The 24,197-nt window shown below is 43.0% G+C and overlaps 1 protein-coding gene across 2 annotated transcripts in view; it reads right to left on the reverse strand.

The window, feature by feature from the left end:
- Positions 1–2,053: 2,053 nt before the first annotated feature.
- rock1 (Rho-associated, coiled-coil containing protein kinase 1) overlaps positions 2,054–24,197 on the reverse strand; it is a 324,482-nt gene continuing 302,338 nt past the window's right edge. For both annotated transcript variants that reach the window (XM_070892926.1, XM_070892932.1), the window contains 3 exons: positions 23,029–23,290; positions 21,299–21,515; positions 2,054–3,531 (listed from right to left, as the gene is read on the reverse strand). In XM_070892926.1, the coding sequence (XP_070749027.1) occupies positions 3,528–3,531; positions 21,299–21,515; positions 23,029–23,290 (483 nt within the window). In that variant the 3' untranslated portion in view covers positions 2,054–3,527. The remainder of the gene's footprint in view (positions 3,532–21,298; positions 21,516–23,028; positions 23,291–24,197) is intronic.

Here is a 24,197-nt window from a genome sequence, read left to right on the forward strand (position 1 = left end):
AGTTGAAATAGCACCAAAAACCCGGTTGCAAAATCGCCGAATTTCCAGCCCATAGTTTATCTATCTGAGTAAACGGCAATTTATTTATTTAAATGGCAAACATTAAAATAAATAAATCCGACTTCACAACGAAAATACAGTCCCTTAAGGAATAAAAACCCAATGGGAAAATTGGTTCAACCGTGACTAAGAGAAGTTAAAGATTGTATTAGATTAAAAGAAGAGGCTTATAATGTTGCCGAAAAGAGTAGTAAGCCTGAGGATTGGGAGGATTTTAGTATTCAGCAAAGGACCAAGACATTGATAGAGAGAAAATAGAATGAGGCTAAACTAGCAAGAGATATAAAAATAGATTGTAAAAGCTTCTATAGGTATGAAAAAAGGAAGAGGTTAGCGAAAGTAAAAATGGATCTGTTATAGGCAGAGACAGGAAAAATTATAACTGGGGAATAAGAAAATGGCAGAGACATTAAACAAATACTTTGTATCGGTCTTCATGGAAAAATATACAAAAAACATTCCAGAAATAGTGCGGGAACTAAGGGTCTAGTGAGAATGAGAAAATTCAAGAAATTAATATTAGTAAAGAAATAGTACTGCAGAAATTAATGGGACTAAAAGCCGACAAATCCCCTGAACCTGATGACCAACATCCTAGGGTTTTAAAAGAGGTGGCTACAGAGATGGATACATTGGTTTTGATCTTCCAGAACGGTCCCCAAGAATTGGAAGGTAGCAAATGTAACCCCGCTATTCAAGGGCCATACCTGGAGTACTGTGTACAGCTTTGGGCTCTTTACCAAAGGAAGGATATACTTGTCTTCGATCGGGTGCAACAAAGGTTCACTAGTTTGATTCCTGGGATGAGAGGGCTGTCCTATGTGAGGAGATTGAGTAGAATGAGCCTATATTCTCAGGAGTTTGGGAGAATGAGAAGTGATCTCATTGAAACGTTTAACATTCTTATAGAGGACTTGACAGGGTAGATGCTGAGAGGCTGCTTCCCCTGGCCATGAGTCCAGAACTAGGGGTCAGTCTCAGAATAAGGGGTCAGGCATTTAGGACTGAGATGAGGAGAAATTTCTTCACTCAAAGGGTTGTGAATCTTTGGAATTCTCTATCCCAGGGGACCATGGATGCTCAGTCATTGATCATGTTTAAGACAGCGATCGACAGATTTTGAGATATTAAGGGAATCTATGGATGTGTGGGAAGGTGTTGAGGTAGAAGATCAGCCATGATCTTCTTGAATGGCAGAGCAGGCTAAAAAGGCCGAATGGCCTACACCTGCTCCTATTTCTTATGTTCTTATATCTTATGTCCTTATGAGTGGCATGCTATCCATTGATAGGATAATGGATTTGAAAATATCAAGATGGCAATTGCTGCCTTTACTAGAATTGGAAGAATTTTTGTCGCAAAAGTGTTAGCAGACTGCAATCTAAAATCAGTGATAAAACAGTACAGCACAGAAACAGGCCATTCAGCTCAAGATGGCTGTGCTATTTTTTTCTCCACAAGTCCAGTCCTACTCCCCATAACCTTCAATAATAGAGGAACGAGCGAATTCTCTTTTACAAGTGTCCGTTTGGCTAAATGGTAGCACTCTTGCTTGAGTTTAAACAGTTGCATGTTCAAAGTCCATTCCAGGACTTCAGTAGATCATCTGCGTTAACACTTGTGTAGTGCTGAGGGAGTGCTGCATTGTTGGAGATTCCACCTTTCAAAAGAGACCCCATCAGCCTATTCAGGTGAACGTAAAAGATCACATGCCACATTCTCTCTGCATCCTCGCTCCTCCCTCAACCAACATTACCAAAATAGATTAACTAGTCATATCTCATTTGCTGGTGGGACTTTGCAGTGTACAAAGTCACTGCTATAAAACAAAGTTTTTGTCTTCAATGAATTAATAAATTCTGCTTCAATAACAAAGATTCATGCTGCACATTTTGGTATTAGAAAACAACTTCAGTAAAAAAAAATCAGACCATCTGCTCTGGCAAAGTCTGCAAGAACCATTTTCCACCATATTAAAACAGGCAAATGCATGTAGATAAGATATTTTTATTGGTGCATATCCATCAGTGCGACTTTCAATACCTTTTAAAACATGCGTTCATCCTAAACAAAAATCCAATTTCCAGTGCTTAATACATGTAACTGCAAAGCCATTATAAATTATTTGGGGAGGGTACTGGGTGAAGTAAACCATACCATCCATATCATGAATGTGTTCCTGCTGACTGGCAAGAGATAAAACAGCAAATACAACAATTCCTATATTACTGGAGTGACTTCTGAAATAATTCACATAAACCAATCTTACTTTAATGCCTTCTGCAGTTCAAGTTTCCTGCATGTTTTCCTATGAATAAATTCCACTCATTACAGGCAGTTTATTCACCTTAACATTGCATTCAAAATTATACCCAAAATAAAATCTTAACTTAAAATACAGTTCACAATGCAAGAAAATGTTTACGCAGATGAAGTTATCTGAAATTACGATGCATTAATTATATGGCAGTAAAACAGTTCTTCAAAAGTAAGGCACCAACAGGACAATGCTACTCCTGTTAAAGTGTTTTAAGTAGAATAATTTATGCTTTGAAACAGTGCACAATTTATCTGTTAAGTTAACGTTGTCTACCATCTGATAAGAATTCAATTGCAAATGTAAGGCAATATATTTATAAAATCATTACAAAATAATGTCCCCCCCAAAAAAAAATACTCACAAACCTGGTTGTTCTAAATTGTTGCTACTTTCCTAATGCTTGTTATTTCTAGTAGTTCATCAATCCATGAACCACTATGGCTTGGCAAAAAATGCATAGATCAAGAGTGAAACACTCTGTTCAATTTTCCCAGTTCTACACATTTTCAATTGAAGCATTTGGAACAGTATAATTTCTGAGCACTTGTACCAACAGTTCACCAAAAGTTTCCATCTTAAAGCCAAGAGATTTTTGAACTTCAAGGTCTCAACAGCTCTGCACTGAAAGCATGAAAAGTTTGAGGACATAACAGATTTCAAAATACCATTGGTCTTTTTAAGCATCTGACACCATCTTCAAAGCAGTTCCATCTTGCCTTGTGATTGTATTTCCAGTAATTTGATTCCGCACCTGCCCTTTCTTGATTTAGCATAAGATGTTCTGTCCCTTACTTGCTTAACTGATATAATAAAAGAAAATTCATTGGACTATTCCACAATGATCTACCCTGGTGTTCACTTGATTATTACAGAAAAAGCAGCATCTTATTTCTCGCTATGATTTATCTGTTGCAATTTTTAAAAAACTATGCTAATGTGGGTAACACGCAGTGAATAGCCTTCCATGTGCTTCGTTTACAGCAGGAATGGGGAACTGGGGAATGGGAAGCATGGGTTAAATAACAACTGTAATCCTGAAATTTGTAATGTTTGTATTGGAAGGAATCAAATCCATTTTGCACTACTTTGTGATCTTAGAAAACCCTGGTTTCTTGAAAAGTATCTTGGATCCCAATTCCATAGGTGGTTAGCTGAAATAGAAAAAATATTCATAATCAGCAGAACTTTGACATCACACAGTAGTTGGAATAAAATATGAAAACATGTTTGCCAAATAGCAGCATTCAGATGGCTTCAAAAAAACTATGCATTTTATTCAAATTGCAGTGTAAACTATCACAGATTGAACCTCCCTTATCCAGAACTCCCTTATCCGGAACCACCCCTCGTCCAGAACTATTCCCGGCCACCGGATGGCGCATGTGCAGAACTCCAACGTGAACAAATTGAAGTCCTTCCTCGCTGCCGGCTCTGGCAATCGCTGGCCTGACCCTGTGATCCACCGCACCGCCCCCCCCCTCCCCCCGACCTGCGCCCCGCCAATGATCTCTCTGCCACATTCGCAGCAACAAGCCAGCCAGTGCCGATATCCCCTTGCTCAGTACCTGTACCATCCAATTTAACGTGACCACCACCCCTCGTCCGGAAAAATCCCTTATCCAGAACAGGCCAAGTCCCGAGGGTTCCGGATAAGGGAGGTTCAACCTGTACTTACAGAATTATAGAAGTAATGATTTAAGAGTAAATGATGAGGGCAGAAATGATGGTCTCCGTGACGGCGTACTCTGAGTACAGTACACAGTCGTTATCCATTTCAAATCCCCCGTAAGTTCTGAATTTCCGCACGTGCTTGCGCAAAATCCGGAATTTGCGATCTGTCAAGATACGCCCAAACAGATCATGCGAACCGACTGAAAAATAAGTATTGATGGCGCAGAGTTGGACAATTTTCCCATGTAACTCGTACGGCTGGTGTAAGGATATATACAAGGCTTAAGTAAAACATTTAAAAATCCACAATTATGCACATACACTTTGAATGAGTTTATGCAAATATTGGCAGGGATTAAGATATTTAAAATTAATCAAAACATTTTTATTGAGGTTGGTGCAATGAAGGGACGTATGAATAAAATTGCAATTCAGTACATCTATAATCATTAGAATTCTGTAAATTGTATAATTATTTGGTGATTCCATTACATATCATTAGAGGATTCGCTTTGTAAATGATTACAATGGAATCCTCCTTTGTTATTGGAGAACCGGACCCACATGATCCCAGGGACGCTTCTGAACCACCCATCAGTGGGCCTTTACGCTGCCATATGCCTGGAGGTCAGAGAGCGCAACTCTTCACAGCCTGGATGCTTGGAGGTAAATTCGTAAATATTTCGTGGGTCGGAGACGTACTCCGGGGGTACACCTTCGATCACTATTTCTAGGCCATTATTTCTATATCATCACACAAGAGGAACCCAGAGCTTTTCTTCATTGTAATTTTTTTTGTCCCAATCTGTCCAGTTTTGGCCTTTTTGGCTCGGGTATGGTTCTGCTGTTCCTAGCAGCTCTGCAGTATCTCGCAAATGTAGCCTTTCTTCCTTTGTGAACCCAGCAAGTACCAGGATGTCTAACGGCTACATCGCCAGCTTCCAGCAGGATGTCACTGGATGATCAGGAATGAAAACATTGGTTGATTTTCCCCTTCCCTATCCCAAAAAACACAGGTCGACTACAGTAATCCAACACAACCCCGACTGAGTACAAGTAATTCAGCACTAACTGGGGACTGAATCAAAGTCTGCCCTATATGAATCGTTTCTGTGCTACATCACTAGAAGTCTGAAAAAGAGTTCTCATCTTTTCCAGTTCATCAAAAAAAACATTCTTACAATAAAAACTTGTATTTATATAGCACCTTTAACGTAATAAAATGTCCCAAAGCGCTTCACAGGAGCATAATCAAACAAAAAGGTGACACCGAGCCAAAGAAAGAGACATTAGCACTGATGATCAAACTTTTGGTCAAAGAGGTAAGTTTTAAGCAACGTCTTAAAGGAGGAAATCCAAATACACCACACATCTACTGGTTCTCCCTTGTCCACTCTACTAGTTACATCCTCAAAAAATTCTAGAAGATTTGTCAAGCATGATTTCCCTTTCATAAATCCATGCTGACTTGGACCGATCCTGTCACTGCTTTCCAAATGCGCTGCTATTTCATCTTTAAAAATTGATTCCAACATTTTCCCCATTACTGATGTCAGGCTAACCGGTCTATAATTCCCCGTTTTCTCTCTCCCTCCTTTTTAAAAAAGTGGTGCTACATTATAGCCACCCTCCAGTCCATAGGAACTGATCCAGAGTCGATAGACTGTTGGAAAATGATCATCACACTATTTCTAGGGCCACTTCCTCAAGTACTCTGGGATGCAGACTATCAGGCCTTGGGGAGATATCGGCCTTCAATCCCATCAATTTCCCGAACACAATTTCCTGACTAATAAGGATTTCCTTAGGTTCCTCCTTCTCGCTAGACCCTCGGTCCTCTAGTATTTCCGGAAGGTTATTTGTATTTTCCTTAGTGAAGACAGAACCAAAGTATTTGTTCAATTGGTCTGCCATTTCTTTGTTCCCCATTATAAATTCACCTGAATCTGACTGCAAGGGACCTTTTTCTCTTCACATAGCTATAGAAGCATTTGCAGTCAGTTTTTATGTTCCCAGCAAGCTTCCTCTCATACACTATTTTCCCCCTCCTAATTAAACCCTTTAGCCTCCTCTGCTGAATTCTAAATTTCTCCCAGTCCTCGGGTTTGCTGCTTTTTCTGGCCAATTTATATGCCTTTTCCTTGGATTTAACACTATCCCTAATCTCCCTTGTTAGGCTTTTGACAAGGTCCAACACAAGAGATTAGTGTGCAAAATTACATGGTATTGGTGGTAATGTATTGACGTGGATAGAGAACTGGTTGGCAGACAGGAAGCAGAGAGTCAGGGTAAATGGGTCCTTTTCAGAATGGCAGGCAGTGACTAGTGGGGTGCCGAGGGTTCAGTGCTGGGACCCCAGCTATTTACAATATACATCAATGATTTAGATGAAGGAATTGAGTGCAATTCCTTCGTGGCTACGTGGCTTGAGCAGTGGTGCAGCAGGGAGGGATTCAAATTCCTGGGGCATTGGAACCGGTTCTGGGGGAGGTGGGACCAGTACAAACCGGACGGTCTGCACCTGGGCAGGACCGGAACCAATGTCCGAGGGGGAGTGTTTGCCAGTGCTGTTGGGGAGGAGTGAAACTAATATGGCAGGGGGATGGGAACCAATGCAGGGAGACAGAGGGAAACAAAAAGGAGACAAAAGCAAAAGACAGAAAGGAGATGAGGAAAAGTGGAGGACAGAGAAACCCAAGGCAAAGAACAAAAAGGGCCACTGTACAGCAAAGTTCTAAAAGGACAAAGGGTGTTAAAAAAACAAGCCTGAAGGCTTTGTGTCTTAATGCAAGGAGTATCTGTAATAAGGTGGATGAATTAACTGTGCAAATAGATGTTAACAAATATGATGTGCTTGGGATTACAGAGACGTGGCTCCAGGATGATCAGGGCTGGGAACTCAACATCCAGGGGTATTCAACATTCAGGAAGGATAGAACAAAAGGAAAAGGAGGTGGGGTAGCATTGCTGGTTAAAGAGGAGATTAATGCAATAGTTAGGAAGGACATTAGCTTGGATGATGTGGAATCTATATGGGTAGAGCTGCAGAACACCAAAGGGCAAAAAACGTTAGTGGGAGTTGTGTACAGACCTCCAAACAGTAGTAGTGATGGTGGGGAGAGCATCAAACAGGAAATTAGGGTGCATACAATAAAGGTGCAGCAGATATAATGGGTGAGTTTAATATGCACATAGATTGGGCTAACCAAACTGGAAGCAATACGGTGGAGGAGGATTTCCTGAAGTGCATAAGGGATGGTTTTCTAGACCAATATGTCGAGGAACCAACTAGGGGGGAGGCCATCTTAGACTGGGTGTTGTGTAATGAGAGAGGATTAATTAGCAATCTCGTTGTGCAAGGCCCCTTGGGGAAGAGTGACCATAATATGGTGGAATTCTGCATTGGGATGGAGAATGAAACAGTTAATTCAGAGACCATGGTCCGGAACTTAAAGAAGGGTAACTTTGAAGGTATGAGGCGTGAATTGGCTAGGATAGATTGGCGAATTATATTTAAGGGGTTGACTGTGGATGGGCAATGGCAGACATTTAGAGACTGCATGGATGAACTACAACAATTGTACATTCCTGTCTGGCGTAAAAATAAAAAAGGGAAGGTGGCTCAACCGTGGCTATCTAGGGAAATCAGGGATAATATTAAAGCCAAGGAAGTGGCATACAAATTGGCCAGAAATAGCAGCGAACCCGGGGACTGGGAGAAATTTAGAACTCAGCAGAGGAGGACAAATGGTTTGATTAGGGCAGGGAAAATGGAGTACGAGAAGAAGCTTGCAGGGAACATTAGGACGGATTGCAAATGTTTCTATAGATATGTAAAGAGAAAAAGGTTAGTAAAGACAAACGTAGGTCCCCTGCAGTCAGAATCAGGGGAAGTCATAACAGGGAACAAAGAAATAGCAGACCAATAGAACAAGTACTTTGGTTCAGTATTCACTAAGGAGGACACAAACAACCTTCCGCATATAAAAGGGGTCAGAGGGTCTAGTAAGGAGGAGGAACTGAGGGAAATCCTTGTGTCGGGAAATTGTGTTGGGGAAATTGATGGGATTGAAGGCCGATAAATCCCCAGGGCCTGATGGACTGCATCCCACAGTACTTAAGGAGGTGGCCTTGGAAATAGCGGATGCATTGACAGTCATTTTCCAACATTCCATTGACTCTGGATCAGTTCCTATCGAGTGGAGGGTAGCCAATGTAACCCCACTTTTTAAAAAAGGAGGGAGAGAAAACAGGGAATTATAGACCGGTCAGCCTGACCTCAGTAGTGGGTAAAATGATGGAATCAATTATTAAGGATGTCATAGCAGCGCATTTGGAAAGAGGTGACATCATGATAGGTCCAAGTCAGCATGGATTTGTGAAAGGGAAATCATGCTCGACAAATCTTCTGGAATTTTTTGAGGATGTTTCCAGTAGAGTGGACAAGGGAGAACCAGTTGATGTGGTATATTTGGACTTTCAGAAGGCTTTCGACAAGGTCCCACACAAGAGATTAATGTGCAAAGTTAAAGCACATGGGATTGGGGGTAGTGTGCTGACATGGACTGAGAACTGGTCGTCAGACAGGAAGCAAAGAGTATGAGTAAATGGGTACTTTTCAGAATGGCAGGCAGTGACTAGTGGGGTACCGCAAGGTTCTGTGCTGGGGTCCCAGCTGTTTACACTGTACATTAATGATTTAGACGAGGGGATTAAATGTAGTATCTCCAAATTTGCGGATGACACTAAGTTGGGTGGCAGTGTGAGCTGCGAGGAGGATGCTATGAGGCAGCAGAGTGACTTGGATAGGTTTGGTGAGTGGGCAAATGCATGGCAGATGAAGTATAATGTGGATAAATGGGAGGTAAAAACAGAGAGACAGACTATTATCTGAATGGTGACAGATTAGGAAAAGGGGAGGTGCAACGAGACCTGGGTGTCATGGTACATCAGTCATTGAAGGTTGGCATGCAGGTACAGCAGGCGGTTAAGAAAACAAATGGCATGTTGGCCTTCATAGCGAGGGGATTTGAGTACAGGGGCAGGGAGGTATTGCTACAGTTGTACAGGGCCTTGGTGAGGCCACACTTGGAGTATTGTGTACAGTTTTGGTCTCCTAACTTGAGGAAGGACATTCTTGCTATTGAGGGAGTGCAGCGAAGGTTCACCAGACTGATTGCCGGGATGGCGGGACTGACCTATCAAGAAAGACTGGATCAACTGGGCTTGTATTCACTGGAGTTCAGAAGAATGAGAGGGGACCTCATAGAAACGTTTAAAATTCTGACGGGTTCAGACAGGTTAGATGCAGGAAGAATGTTCCCAATGTTGGGGAAGTCCAGAACCAGAGGTCACAGTCTAAGGATAAGGGGTAAGCCATTTAGGAGGAGAAACTTCTTCACCCAGAGAGTGGTGAACCTGTAGAATTCTCTACCACAGAATGTTGTTGAGGCCAATTCACTAAATATATTCAAAAAGGAGTTAGATGAAGTCCTTACTACTAGGGGGATCAAGGGGTATGGCGAGAAAGCAGGAATGGGGTACTGAAGTTGCATGTTCAGCCATGAACTCATTGAATGGCGGTGCAGGCTAGAAGGGCCGAATGGCCTACTCCTGCACCTATTTTCTATGTTTCTATGTTTAATATCTCCAAGTTTGCAGATGACATCAAGCTGGGTGGCGGTGTGAGCTGTAAAGAGGATGCCAAGAGGCTGCAGGATGACTTGGACAGGTTAGGCAAATGCATGGCAGATGCAATATAATGTGGATAAATGTGAGGTTATCCACTTTGATGGCAAAAACATGAAGGCAGAATATTATCTGAATGGCGGCAGATTAGGAAAAGGGGAGGTGCAACAAGACCTGGGTGTCATGGTACATCACTCATTGAAAGTTGGCATGCTGGTACAGCAGGCGTGAAGTCGGCAAATGGCATGTTGGCTTTCATAGCTAGGGGATTTGAGCATTGGAGCAGGGGTGGGGGGGGGTCTTACTGTAGTTGTACAGGGCCTTGATGAGGCCTCGTCTGGAATATTGTGTTCAGTTTTGGTCTCCTAATCTGAGGAAGGACATTCTTGCTATTGAGAGCGAAGGTTCACCAGACTGATTCCTGGAATGGCAGGACTGATATATGAGGAGAGTCTGGATCGACTGGGCCTGTATTCATTGGAGGTTCGAAGAATGAGATGGGATCTCATAGAAACATATAAAATTCTGATGGGATTGGACAGTTAGAGGCAGGAAGAATGTTCCCAATACTGGGGAAGTCCAGAACTAGGGATCACAGTCTAAGGATAAAGGGTAAGCCACTTACGACTGAGATGAGGAGAAACTTCTTCACTCAGAGTTGTTAACTTGTGGAATTCTCTACTGCAGAAAGTTGTTGAGGCCAGTTCGTTAGATATATTCAAGAGGGAGTTAGATATGGCCCTGACGGCTCAGTGGGTCAAGGGGAATGGAGAGAAAGCAGGAAAGGGGTACTGTGGTGAATGATCAACCATGATCTTATTGAATGGTGGTGAAGGCTTGAAGGACTGAATGGCCTACTCCTGCACCTATTTTCTATGTTTCTATGAATGAGAGATGGAGAGGCAAATGAATTTTAAGGAGGGAATTCCAGAGCCTGGCGGCTGAAGGCATGGCCATTTACAATTTAAAAAAGGTTAGAATTTTCAAACCTTTTTGTGTGAAACTTTCTTTTTCCTTCAACCTTGCGTCGAGGAGGAGGCGTGGTGAGTCGGGAGGCCTATAAAAGGCCCAACAGACACAGTCGGGGAGCGGCAGAGTCGAGGAGGAAGCGCGGTGACTCGGGAGGCATATAAAAGGCCCAACAGCCAAAGTCGGGGAGCGGCAACATCGAGGAGCCAGCTGGCGCAGCTGCAGCAGGGAGAGAAGGCAAAAAAGTAGAAAGAAATCGAAGGGTTACGTCACAGCCAAGGGGGTAAGTGACTGGCTGGTGATTGGTGAGTAGTTTTTCTTTTCCTTTATCAGTAGGTAACCTTTATCATTGTTGTTGCCAAATTAAGTTAATCTAGGGGTTAAGACATGGCAGGAGAGCTCGGACATATGTCATGCTCCTCCTGTGCTTTGTGGGAACTCCGGAATGCTTCCAGTGTCCCTGACGACTACATGTGCGGGAAGTATATCCTGCTGCAGCTCCTGACAAACCGCATTGCGGCACTGGAGCTGTGGGTGGATTCACTCTGGAGCATCAGTGATGCTGAGGATGCCGTGAATAGCACGTTTAGTAAGTTGGTCATACCACAGGTAAAGGTTACACAGAGAGATACGGGAGGGGTGACCAGCAGGAAGAGCAATGGAAGGAAGGTAGTGTAGGGGTCCCCTGCAGTCATCCCCCTCCAAAACAGATACACCGTTTTGGGTACTGTTGGGGGGGGGGGGGAATGACTCATCAGGGGAGGGCAGCAGCAGCCAAGTTCATGGCACTGTGGGTGGCTCTGCTGCACAGGAGGGCAGGAAAAAGAGTGGGAGAGCTATAGTGGTAGGGGATTCTATTGGAAGGGGAATAGACAGACGCTTCTGCGGCCGCAATCGAGACTCCAGGATGGTATGTTGCCTCCCTGTTGCAAGGATCAAGGATGTCTTGGAGCGGTTGCAGGACATTTTGGAGGGGGAGGGCGAACAGCCAGTTGTCGTGGTGCATATAGGTACCAACGATATAGGTAAAAAACGGGATGAGGTCCTACAAGCTGAATTTAGGGAGCTAGAAGTTAAATTAAAAAGTAGGACCTCAAAGGTAGTAATCTCAGGATTTCTACCAGCGCCACGTGCTAGTCAGAGTAGGAATTGCAGGATAGCTCAGATGAATATGTGGCTTGAGGAGTGGTGCTGACGGGAGGGATTCAAATTCCTGGGACATTAGAACCGGGCCTGGGGGAGGTGGGACCAGTACAAACCGGACGGTCTGCACCTAGGTAGGACCGGAACCAATGTCCTGGGGGAGTGTTTGCGAGTGCTGTTGGGGAAGGGTTAAACTAATATGGCAGGGGGATGGGAACCTATGCAGGGAGACAGAGGGAAGTAGAATTGGGGCAGACGCAATAGATAGAAAGAAGAAAAGTAAAAGTGGAGGGCAGAAAAACCCAAGGCAAAAATCAAAAAGGGCCACATTACACCAAAATTCTAAAGGGGCAAAATGTATTAAAAAGACAAGCCTGAAGGCTCTGTGCCTCAATGCGAGGAGTATTTGTAACAAGGTGGATGAATTAACTGCGCAGGCAGCAATTAACGAATATGATATAATTGGCATCACGGAGACATGGCTCCAGGGTGACGAAGGCTGGGAACTCAACATCCAGGGGTATTCAATATTCAGGAAGGATAGACAGAAAGGAAAAGGAGGTGGGGTAGCGTTGCTGGTTAAAGAGGAAATTAACGCAATAGTAAGGAAGGACATTAGCTTGGATGATGTGGAATCTGTATGGTGGAGCTGTGGAATACCAAAGGGCAGAAAACGCTAGTGGGAGTTGTGTACAGATCACCAAACAGTAGTAGTGAGGTTGGGGACAGCATCAAACAAGAAATTAGAGATGAAGCAATAAAGGTACAGCAGTTATCATGGGCGACTTTACTCTACATATAGATTGGCCTAACCAAACTGGTAGCAATACGGTGGAGGAGGATTTCCTGGAGTGTATTAGGGATGGTTTTCTAGACCAAAATGTCGAGGAACCAACTAGAGGGCTCGCCAACCGAGACTGCGTGATGTGTAATGAGAAATGTGTAATGTCTAATTAGCAATTGGGGAAGAGTGACCATAATATGGAAGAATTCTTTATTAAGATGGAGAGTGACACAGTTAATTCAGAGACTCGGGTCCTGAACTTAAGGAAAGGGAACTTCGATGGTATGAGATGTGAATTGGCTAGAATAGACTGGCGAATGATACTTAAAGGGTTGACGGTGGATAGGCAATGTCAAACATTTAAAGATCACATGGATGAACTTCAAAAATTTTCGTCCCTGTCTGGAGTAAAAATAAAACGGGGAAGGTGGCTGAACCGTGGCTAACAAGGGAAATTGAGGATAATGTTAAATCCAAGGAAGAGGCATATAAATTGACCAGAAAAAGCAGCAAACCTCAGGACTGGGAGAAATTTAGAATTCAGCAGAGGAGGACAAAGAGTTTAATTAGAAGGGGAAAAATAGAGTATGAGAGGAAGCTTGCTAGGAACATAAAAACTGACTGGAAAAGCTTCAATAGATATGTGAAGAGAAAAAGATTAGTGAAGACAAACGTAGGTCTTTTGCAGTCAGATTCAGGTGAATTTATAATGGGGAACAAAGAAATGGCAGACCAGTTGAACAAATAAGTTGGTTCTGCTTTCACGAAGGAAGACACAAATAACCTTCCGGAAGGTCTAGTGAGAAGGGGGAACTGAAGGAAATCCTTATTAGGCGGGAAATTGTGTTCGGGAAATTGATGGGATTGAAGGCCGATAAATCCGCAAGGCCTGATAGCCTGCATCCCAGAGTACTTAAGGAAGTGGCCCTAGAAATTATGGATGCTATCGATTCTGGATCAGTTCTTATGGACTGGAGGGTAGCTAATGTACCACCACTTTTTAAGAAAGGAGGGAGAGAGAAAAACGGGGAATTATAGACCGGTTAGCCTGACATCAGTAGTGGGGAAAATGTTGGAATCAATTATTAAAGATGAAGTAGCAGCGCATTTGGAAAGCAGTGACAGGATCGGTCCAAGTCAGCATGGATTTATGAAAGGGAAATCATGCTTGACAAATCTTCTAGAATTTTTTGAGGATGTAACTAGTAGAGTGGACAAGGGAGAACTAGTGGATGTGGTGTATTTGGACTTTCAAAAGGCTTTTGAATCGGTCCCACACAAGAGATTGGTTTGCAAAATCAAAGCACATGGTATTGGAAGTAATGCACTGATGTGAATAGAGAACTGGTTGGCAGACAGGAAGCAGAGAGTCGGGATAAACGGGTCCTTTTCAGAATGGCAGGCAGTGACTAGTGGGGTGCCGCAGGGCTCAGTGCTGGGTCCCCAACTATTTACAATATACATTAATGATTTAGATGAAGGAATTGAGTGTAATATCTCCAAGTTTGCAGATGACACTACGCTGGGTGGCAGTGTGAGCTGTGAGGAGGACGCTAAGAAGTTGCAGGGTGACTTGAGGGACAGGTTAGGTGAGTGGGCAAATGCATGGCAGGTGCAGTACAATGTGGATAAATGTGAGGTTATCCACTTTGGGGGCAAAAACACGAAGGCAGAATATTATCTGAATGGCGGCAGATTAGGAAAAGGGGAGATGCAATGATTCATTAGTCACTGAAAGTTGGCATGCACGTACAGCAGGCAGTGAAGAAGGCAAATGGCATGTTGGCCTTCATAGCTAGGGGATTTGAGTATAGTAGCAGGGAGGTCTTACTGCAGTTGTACAGGGCCTTGGTGAGGCCTCACCTGGAATAGTGTGTTCAGTTTTGGTCTCCTAATCTGAGGAAGGACATTCTTTCTATTGAGGGAGTGCAGCGAAGGTTCACCAGACTGATTCCTGGGATGATAGGACTGACATATGAGGAGAGACTGGATCGACAGGGCCTGTATTCACTGGAATTTAGAAGAATGAGAGGGGATCTCATAGAAACATATAAAATTCTGACAGGACTGGACAGGTTAGATGCAGGATGTTGGGGAAGTCCAGAACCAGGGGACACAGTCTAAGGATAAGGGGGGTAAGCCATTTAGGACTGAGATGAGGAGAAACTTCTTCACTCAGAGTTGTTAACTTGTGGAATTCTTTGCCGCATGAGAGTTGTTGATGCCAGTTCATTGGATATATTTAAAAGAGAGTTAGATACGGCCCTTATGGCTAAAGGGATTAAGGCGTATGGAGAGAAAGCAGGAAAGGGTCACTGAGGTGAATGATCAGCCATGATCTTATTGAATGGTGGTGCAGGCTCGAAGGGCTGAATGGCCTACTCCTGCACCTATTTTCTATGTTTCTATCGATTCGCTCTCCCTTAACCTCCTGATGACATTGACTCCTTGCTGGGCAATGGATCTATGGGCATCATGTTCCCTTTGGTACCTCACCCAAACGCTCATTTTCCATGTGGATGCCTGGATACTGTATCTTGTCACTTTATTGAAATGCAAGGGGCGAGGACGGGAAATAGCACGAAGGCCAAGCCCGATGCTGTCCTATCTGACATCCATGTATGTTCACGTTCAGCAGCGGTCACTCAATAGTGGTCAGGAACAGAAATACTGGCTGACTTTCCCCTACCATCTGTTTCTGTGCCCTGCCCTCAAAAAAAAGCTTAATGTGTTAAATTTAAACAGGCTTTCTACTGCATCTCTCGCAAAATAACACGAGCCAAAGAATTTCCTCGTCACTATTACAATGTAAGCAACTTCACTGAAAGGAAAGCTGTGGACCTCTCCTCTCTCCAGTTTGGGGATGCAAGCTGGTTACAGGATGAACAACCCTCTGCAGACAGAACTAGAATTGGTCTGTGCTCAAACTGGACAAAATAAATTTTCCATAAAGATGCAGAGCAGTGGCAAATAAAGTATTATTTGAGCCGTGACAAGTTTTAAAGAAGGGATATTTATCCATTCCCTTTAAACATCTCAGGGATCCAAGGGCTCATGAAAACTTTGATCGAGGAATTGAAAAACTGGACGCTTCACAGAGCTGCAGAAATTGCGGCAAAAAACGATTAACAGATTTTTGAAGCAGAGTGGAGGAGGGGGTGGGGAGCAGGGGTCAGGCCCAGACTTATTGTAATTAATTTATTTCACAATGGCAGTGGGAATCTCAGTGCTCATGAGCACTTCCAAAAATAAATTTATAATGCACAAATGTAAACACCAGAAGGCAAAGATCCTTTTTTACCAACTAAAGAAAATATTTAAACTGAGGAATATTAAAAATACCTGTAAGCTGGAACAATGTGCAGGAAATGCCTGTGTTTTGGAGAGAGCAGTCGGGAATCAGCCTGAAATAGTTGAGGGAAGTGCTACAGCGTCAACCAATGGAGAAAATATATTTTGAAGGCATTGGGCTAGATTTTCCGGTCCTTTGCACTCTGGGTTTCGCCCCAGAATGGTGTGAAAGGCGGCGTTCAGGTCTCCTGCGCCCCTTCACGATCTTCCGGTCCGTGAGTGCGAGTGTTTGTTCTTTTAATTTTTTTCAGCAATTTGTGTTGTGGTGGTGGCGTGGGCAATGTTTTGGGAATGTTCTGGTGTTTTTTTTTAAGGTTTCTCCCCCCCCTGCCCCCCACCTTTCCCCAGGTCTCTCTCGGAGCGAACGCAGTCCGGCAATTTAGTTCGCGAGTTTCCCATTTTTGCGCCACGAAAAGCGTACAAAGCCTTCCTTCGCTCTGCACCCCAACGCAGGGCCCACATGCCGAAAATTCCGTACTAAAGCGCTAACTATTCCCCGGCCAGTAACTTTCCCGCTCCGCCTCCATTTACGCCCCGAAAACAGAAAAGCCTAAAATCAATCCATTATCACTTAGTGAGTTACAACTAGCGTCCTCCACTTTCCTCCCCTTACCCCGATAACTTTTTTGCACCTTCCAGTTTAGGAACCTGTGCTCTAGCTTGTCATCTGCATCATCGATCTTGTCAATAACTATCTTGGCTCCACTTTTAATACCCTTGTCCCCACCAGATCCATCCCACCCTCACTATTCCCTTGGTACAACAGCCACTTGTGGGCTGCAGACTACAGAACATTTAGCATGCAGCTGCCCTGCCTGTCCATCAACAGAGCTGGCTGAACTACCCCAAACAGTGTTATATTTCCCCCATTATTCTATGGTCATCCTCGAGAGCAAAGATCACTTCAATCTCTTTCTGCCTACCATTAACTTGTTCCCCTAATCTCCTCCTTCAACACCTCTGATACAAGATATACAAAAAACATAAACTTGCTTGTATCCAAAATCTAGACTATTTTCTTGGCCATCTTTGGCTCCTCCATTGCCTTCTCCCCCCATTTAACGTAGGAATAAAAAGGTGCTTCAGAAGTATAAAGAAAAAAATGAATGGCAAGCCAACGAAAGAGCTATTAGGATGGGTGACAAAAAGCTTGGTCAAAAAGGTAGGGCTTAAACTAAGGGAGGGAAGTGGAGAGGATGAGGGGTTTAGGAAGGGAATTCTAGAGCGTGGGGCCGAGGTGACTGAGGCATGGCAGACACTATTGGGGTGAAAGGTGATGCACAATAGGTCAGAATTGGTGGAAACAAGGGGACAAAACAGAGCTTTGGTGGAGGGGGGGCGGGGTTGATAAAGGTGGAAGTCACAGAGAAAGGGAGGGGCAAGACCGTAAAGGCAAATAAACAAGAGGATAAGAATTTTAAATTTAAGGCATTGGGGGATGAGGAGCCAATGTAGGTCAGTGAGCGCAAGGGTGATGGGTGAGCAAGACTTGATGCTGGATAGAATACGAGCTGCAAATACGGGCTGGGATAAACTAAAGTTTATGGAGCACGTTGGATGGAAGGCTGGCTCGGAGAGCACTGGAATTGTCCAGTCTGAAAGTGACAAAGGCATAGATGAGGGTTTCAGCAGCAGAATAGGCTGAAACAGGAGTGGCGCGGGGGAGTAATGTTAGAAGTGAAAATAGGTGTTATGATGCAGATGATATTGGGGTTTGAGACTCCCAATAGAATGACGTGTTTGCGCAGTTTGGTTCAGCCTGAGATATTGGCCAGGGAGCAGGATGGAACTGGTGACATTTCATTAAATTTGTGGTGGGGGCTGAAGACAATTATCAACACCTATACTCTCCCCCTATTATTCCTCATTAGCCTCACTTCCTCCATGAAGTCCACCAGTCCTTCTAGATCCGTCCTAATCCAGCTCCTATACTCTTCCTCTCACCCCATCTTTAATATAGCTCTGATCAAACTCACTTTGCAAATTTATTCATAGATATGAAGATTATCACCTACTTCTTAAATCCCTTTCAATTGAGTTCTAGGCCACTAAATCCCTCTTATTGACATCATACTTTCTGCATTGTCAACATTTCACCCCTTTCCAAACCACCTATATTCTCAAACTGCTGCCCTATCGGTAACCTGCCCTTGTCTCTGAAGTCCTTTAAATGTGTTGTTGCTACTGAACAAAATGCTCACTTCTCTCATCACTTCTGTTTCAAATCTGGTTTCAGACTAGCACAACGCACTGAGATTTCCCTGGTCAGTCACCAATTATATCCTGTGCAACTGTGGCCACGGTTCATTGTTGACCTTGGCATCCTGAACGTCTTTGCCAACTCCCATACAGTTGAGCATTCCATTGTTTCCCATTGCTTCTTCCTCTTTGGGCACTGCACTCAAAGGCTTCTCTCCAACCTTTCCCAACAAAGTCATCTCTTCAACTATTTCTCCTCCTGTTTGTACAATCACCTTAATAGGCACCATGGCTCCATCCTTGATAGTTTCTTTTTTGTCATCCACATGCTACTGCACAACATCTACAAGAACGGCTGTCAGCTTTGACATGTCGCCAACAACACTCAATTCTATCATTGTAGTATCAAATCCGCAACTGTTGCTACAACTTTTGACTGCTTACCTGTTGTAACTTATGACTGCTTAACTGACATTAAGAACTAGATAAACTGAAATTTTCTACGGGTCAATGTTGAAAAGACTGAAGCAATTCCAGCTCTCATCACCAACCACATGCCTCTGGCTTCAACTGCACTGACATCCTTGGTTGCCTGCCCAGGGTGAATCCAGTGATGTGCAACCTCAGAGTTGTTAAATCCTGGCCTAGATTTAAACTCCACATCTTGTCCATTGTCAAGATCACCTTCCACCTGCAAAATAACACCTGCTAACTCTCCCATCTCACTCTACCACTGGTAAAATCTTATCCATGTCTTGTCACCTACCTTGTGGAGCAACTCTTCAGCGCTCTCCTTATTGGCTTTGCCATCTCCACCCTTCACAAAGTTCAGCCAATTAGGAACTCTGCACTATTAGTCCTCTGCCACATGTTGTTCCATACACCCATTACTCCATAATGGGTGCATTTTTAAGAGGAAGATAGATAAGTACATGAGGGAGAAAGAAATAAGAGGATATGCTGATTGGGTAAGATGAAGTATGGTGGGAAGAGACTTGCATGCAGCATAAACACCGGCACAAACCATATGGCCTGTTTCTGTGCTGTAAATTCTATGTAATTCTATATACTCGCCGACTCCATGCATCCTTGCAAGTCAGTTTCAAGCTCCTTGTCCTCATCTTCAAATCTCTCCACCTTATCTGAAAAATGTTCTTCATCCTCTCTCCCTGGATTATAATCTAATTTTCCACGCCTTCTAATTCATTATCAAAGGCTGGTCTACTTGCCCCTTTGAAATTATCTTCCAAAACCAAGTTGGCTTATTATCACTCAGACTTCAAAAGCCTCTTCAGCATCTATCTCTTCAATGATGCCTTTTATCTTCATTTCCCCATCTCCAATTTCCTTTACTTCCTCAGGGCCCTTCGGCCTACCATCTACCATGTAAAGCGCCCCAGGACTGTCATTTACAAAAGGAGCCATGTTATATAATGTAAATTGTTGCTGAGGAATAGCCTTTCCTCATTCATAAATCTTTATGCTCTAATTTAGCTATTTCACCAGCTTTATCAGCTGTTCTTTGATGAGTTTGTACTGCTTATCCATAGATGTTTAATGTAATTTGTAAAACTACAGCAGCTTGAATGTTAGCACAATGGTAGCATTCATGCCTTTGAGTCAGAAGGTCGAGAGTTTCAGCATCACGCCTGGATTTACATAATCTAGTTAGACATTTTAGTGCACGACTGAGGAGTGCTGTTTTTTCAGAAGTGCTGTTTTCCTGAGGAGCTGTGAAAATGAGATCCCATGAGCTTGCTCAGGTGGACATAAAAGATCTCATAAAACTATTTGAAAAGGAGTTTCCTGGCCAGCATTTATCCCTCAACCAAGGTCACCAAAATTGATTAACTTGCCATTCATCTCAAAACTGTGGGACTTCGCTGTGTGCAAACAGGTTGGTGCACGAGATAAAATATGTTGGGATATATAATTAATTGTACATAACAACAGTGACTGCACCAAAAGTACTTCATTCACTGTAGAGTGCTTTGGGAAGTCCCGTGAACGTGAACTGCACTATATAATGCAAGTTTCTTCTTTCGTTTTTTGTTTTGCTTTTGATGATCAGGACAGGGAAGTGCATTTAAGCTCACTGCCTTTATTTGCATTCATTTTTGCAATCATTATTTTAATCACCACAAAATTCCAATGTTTTACTTTGTAATCCTTAGGATCCTCTGTGCCCCCATCTCTACATGAATACCTTTTAGAATCTTTAAGAGCTATCATAATTTAGAGCCATGTTCCCATCATAAGCGGTCCCTCGATCGAGGATGACTTGCTTCCACGACTTCACAGGTGTTTCGATGAAGGACCCGATGTTCCAGTCCTGAACTCCAATTGACGGGGTAGAAGATGCCTGTGCAGGAATTTTTTTTAACGTGTGGTGACCGTTACACACCAGCCACCACATGGGCTTGACAGAGCCCGGCCTTTATCTAGTGGCAAGGGTTAACCAGGATGATTGGAAACCAGCTCTGCTGCACGGACCTAGCACGCATGCACATCGCAGTGTGGGCTGGCCCATGCTGCCCTGGGCCCTTCTGGGCCCTGTACCCTCATCTGTCGCACCTCTGCCACGATCTCTCACCGCTCCTCCGCCATAAACATTCACCGCATCTCGCCACAAACACTCGCTGCTCATCTGCTCTGACCTTCCCACTTCTCTGTACCTGGGCCCTGCCGATGTTCCTGCCCACGCTCCAAAACGGCGACCAGGGCTTTGATGACGTTATCCAGTCGCCTATCTCAAAATCGTCGCATACTTGGAACAGCTCGCGCTGGAGGTTGAAGTAGTATGCCGCTCCAGCTCTTATCTCCGGACCTGCGGAGCTGTTCTCTCGCAGGTCAGGGGGGCCATGTTCCACAGGTGTAAGGGCAGCACCAACAATCTGTTACCTAACTCAATTCAACTGTTACTTTCAGGCTCACTGATTTAGTTACTAAGTCAAGTCAATTTCTCTTGCTTGGGATCACAGATATTCATCAGTGTTTTGGGGATTATAGTCCATGAATCATCCATTTCTCCATAAAAATTGCAAATCAGTGACTTTGTCATGTTACTTTCCACAGATTTACACTAAAACAAATTATTTCCCCCAATATATTACCTGGGCTTGACCGGAACAATATGTTTGGCAGGTTTGCGAAAAGATTGGTTTGGTACTGATCTTGTAGAAGAAGTCCTGGGGGAAGCACGCACAAAGCTTGAAGCAATTGGTGGGGTCTTGGGAATCTTCTTCACTAAATGTCCAATCCATCTTTTCTGTTCATCCTGAGAGCATGCCAGTAGCAACATATCCCTAGCTGTGTTAACGTCATAATTCACTAAGGAGAGAACACATACTTTTAGCAAAGGTCGATATATAAAATTCCACATTCCCCTCTCCCATTTTCTAGTTACTTTGCAGATTCATGAATGAAATTAGGCAGATAACATATTCCCAGGCACCTGTCATGAACCCCCAAACCAACCATCAGAAGATGCATAGTAGATCCATCGACTGACTTGTACTCTCTCAAGAGGAATGCCTTGCCTCAGTTTGGCATCTTACCAAAGGAGGCAGGCAACACTACATGGGTAATAACTCACATCGTACAAACCTGTAAGACAGTATGTGGATATAGCAATGTGCTACCTCTCAGGATTTATATTATAAACTGTGCTCTATTAGTTAGTTCGCAATCAAGAAACATTACAAAATATTAACACTACAGATATCTATTTTCCCTCTCAAGCACGGAGATGAAATATATGTTGTGAATGATAACTGACTGTAAAAATTCACTAGGCTGAATGTTAGAAGATATTTTTTGTTGCTGCACATCTCAAATGTAATGAAGCCGTTACAAACTGAGATATGATGTTATTTTCCAGTGGTAGAGGAGTTCTCATCTGGGAAGAGAAACAGTAACTAGCCAAAAACAGGGTGCAGTGGAATAGACTTCTATCTATACATGAAGGGCATTATAGGACCCAGAGGTAGTAGAGAGTTGGTAAAGTACTCTCTCTGTACAAGTGATCATCAATGTCATTGATATTAAAAACCATAAGCAGCATTTAAGGACAAAAAAAGTTACAAATATTAATGAGATCTTATATATTTGGAAGTGCATTACTGTATCAGAGTATTTTCAGTTTTTCTTTCTATATTCATTTGTAGCTATTTTCTAACATTTTATAGCATGAAATTTAAAATAGAAACTCCCATTCCATTATGTCTCAAAACAGAAAACATGTCAGACATTCCAAATAGTTTCTGTTGTGGCAAGATGTCAAATGCAAACCTAGATGGCCAAGACCTACTAATCATACCTTAATTCCTCAACTGGTTAAAAATAATATCCTGATTGGCTAATCATTGAGAAAAATTTGTTTCTTCTTCAAAGAAGCCTGTAATTACCTCAAAACATCACTGACTCAGTGCAAACGTTATTGGAATGGACTTTGAAAAATTCAGAGCGTTGTTTTCAAAAATGTGTTATAAGTTATGTACGGTACTGCTTCATGCACTGTGTTTCTACTTGTGTAATTAAACTGCTTGTAAATAAATTATTAGTTTTAGCCTTAGTACAATGGTCCGACTATGTGATATTACAGAATTTGAAAATGGACAGGAGATCATGGCGGGCAACTCATGAGGCTCTGGTACTACATACTGTGGTAAAAAGGTAATTGCTAATCTTATGGCATGTTATCCTATTCAGGTTACGTTTAAGATGTAAACTTCAGTTAATAAGAAACATGGAACCGCAGAAGCAAACTCTATTTTGCTGTGAACAAGGTTAAGAGTGATGGACGAAAGCCAGCATAGGACTGATCATATGAAATAATTCATACCTTTGCATGGTACAATCATGTCTTCCTTTTTATCCAAATGATCCTTATGGCACTTAACATGGCATCGCCTGCATTCCAGTGCAGCTGGTGGTTTGAAGACATGCCATAGAGGCTTTGCACAAGCTTCACAATTAGTAGGAAAATGGTAAAGTGTGGGAATGAATTCATGACCTTTATGAGGTATAAAGTCAGGCTTTTCTACCGACTGCGCAGGGTCTACTTCCACATCTTTCCGACATTCACCCTCATTGGCATATAGTATCTGAAAGATAACAATTCACACTTTACTCAAATACAACATACAACAATTGAAACAAATGGCTCAAATTACAAAGTTACAAACTACATACATAATTTTGTCAAGAAGGAAGCATTCTGGAACACTACAGATGCAAGATAAACCAGCCCACAAAGCTACACACTTGGATTGCTCTATGCAAAACCTGCAACTGTGGGAAACATTAGCCAAAGTCCAAATAGAAATGCTAGTTTTTCTTCTACACATCTGTGGCATTGTTCATGGTGAGTCATAGTGTGGGTCTGCTACACCCAACAGCAACTGTCCCATTTGTTCTCAGGTGGGCCAGAGATGAGCCATATAACACATTTTGTCTCCCTCTGTCTTGCCCTACCACAGAGCCTCTCACTATTCCCTCCATATCCTCTTCAATGGGGTGTTTTGCCTCAACAGATCCTCTTTCTTCACCCTCCTCCCCACAATGAAGTTAAGCGCTCTTTCTCTTCTCATCCCCTATAAGACAGGGTTTTTCTTTTTTGATTCTCCTCCAACAAGGTTGGTCTGTTTCTCCTTGACATGCAACCAGAGCCTCTTCCTCTGTCCTTCCTCAACTGGATTCCCAAGAGGGTCACTCTCCCTCTCCTTTAGTCTCCCTCAAAAGCGGCTCTATTTCTCCCCAATATCACCTGCTCTCTTTTCCGGCTGCACTGCGGCTGAAAAAAAATCTTACTAGTTATTTTTCCTATCCTCCTCAGCAGCTTTGTCTCTCTCTTTTGTCACTTTTTTCCTTTCACCCTCTTTTAGCATTTTCTTTGCTTTCTGTATTATCTGTTGTAAAATTCGTTTCTTCACTCTTTAAGATGCTAGCACTGTGGTCCAGTCCTTGCTCCTCCAAAGTTTGCTGCTTTTTCTATTATTGACTGCATCAGTT

The sequence above is a fragment of the Pristiophorus japonicus genome, chromosome 1 (genome assembly GCF_044704955.1).
Source record: "Pristiophorus japonicus isolate sPriJap1 chromosome 1, sPriJap1.hap1, whole genome shotgun sequence".
Taxonomy (NCBI): domain Eukaryota; kingdom Metazoa; phylum Chordata; class Chondrichthyes; family Pristiophoridae; genus Pristiophorus; species Pristiophorus japonicus.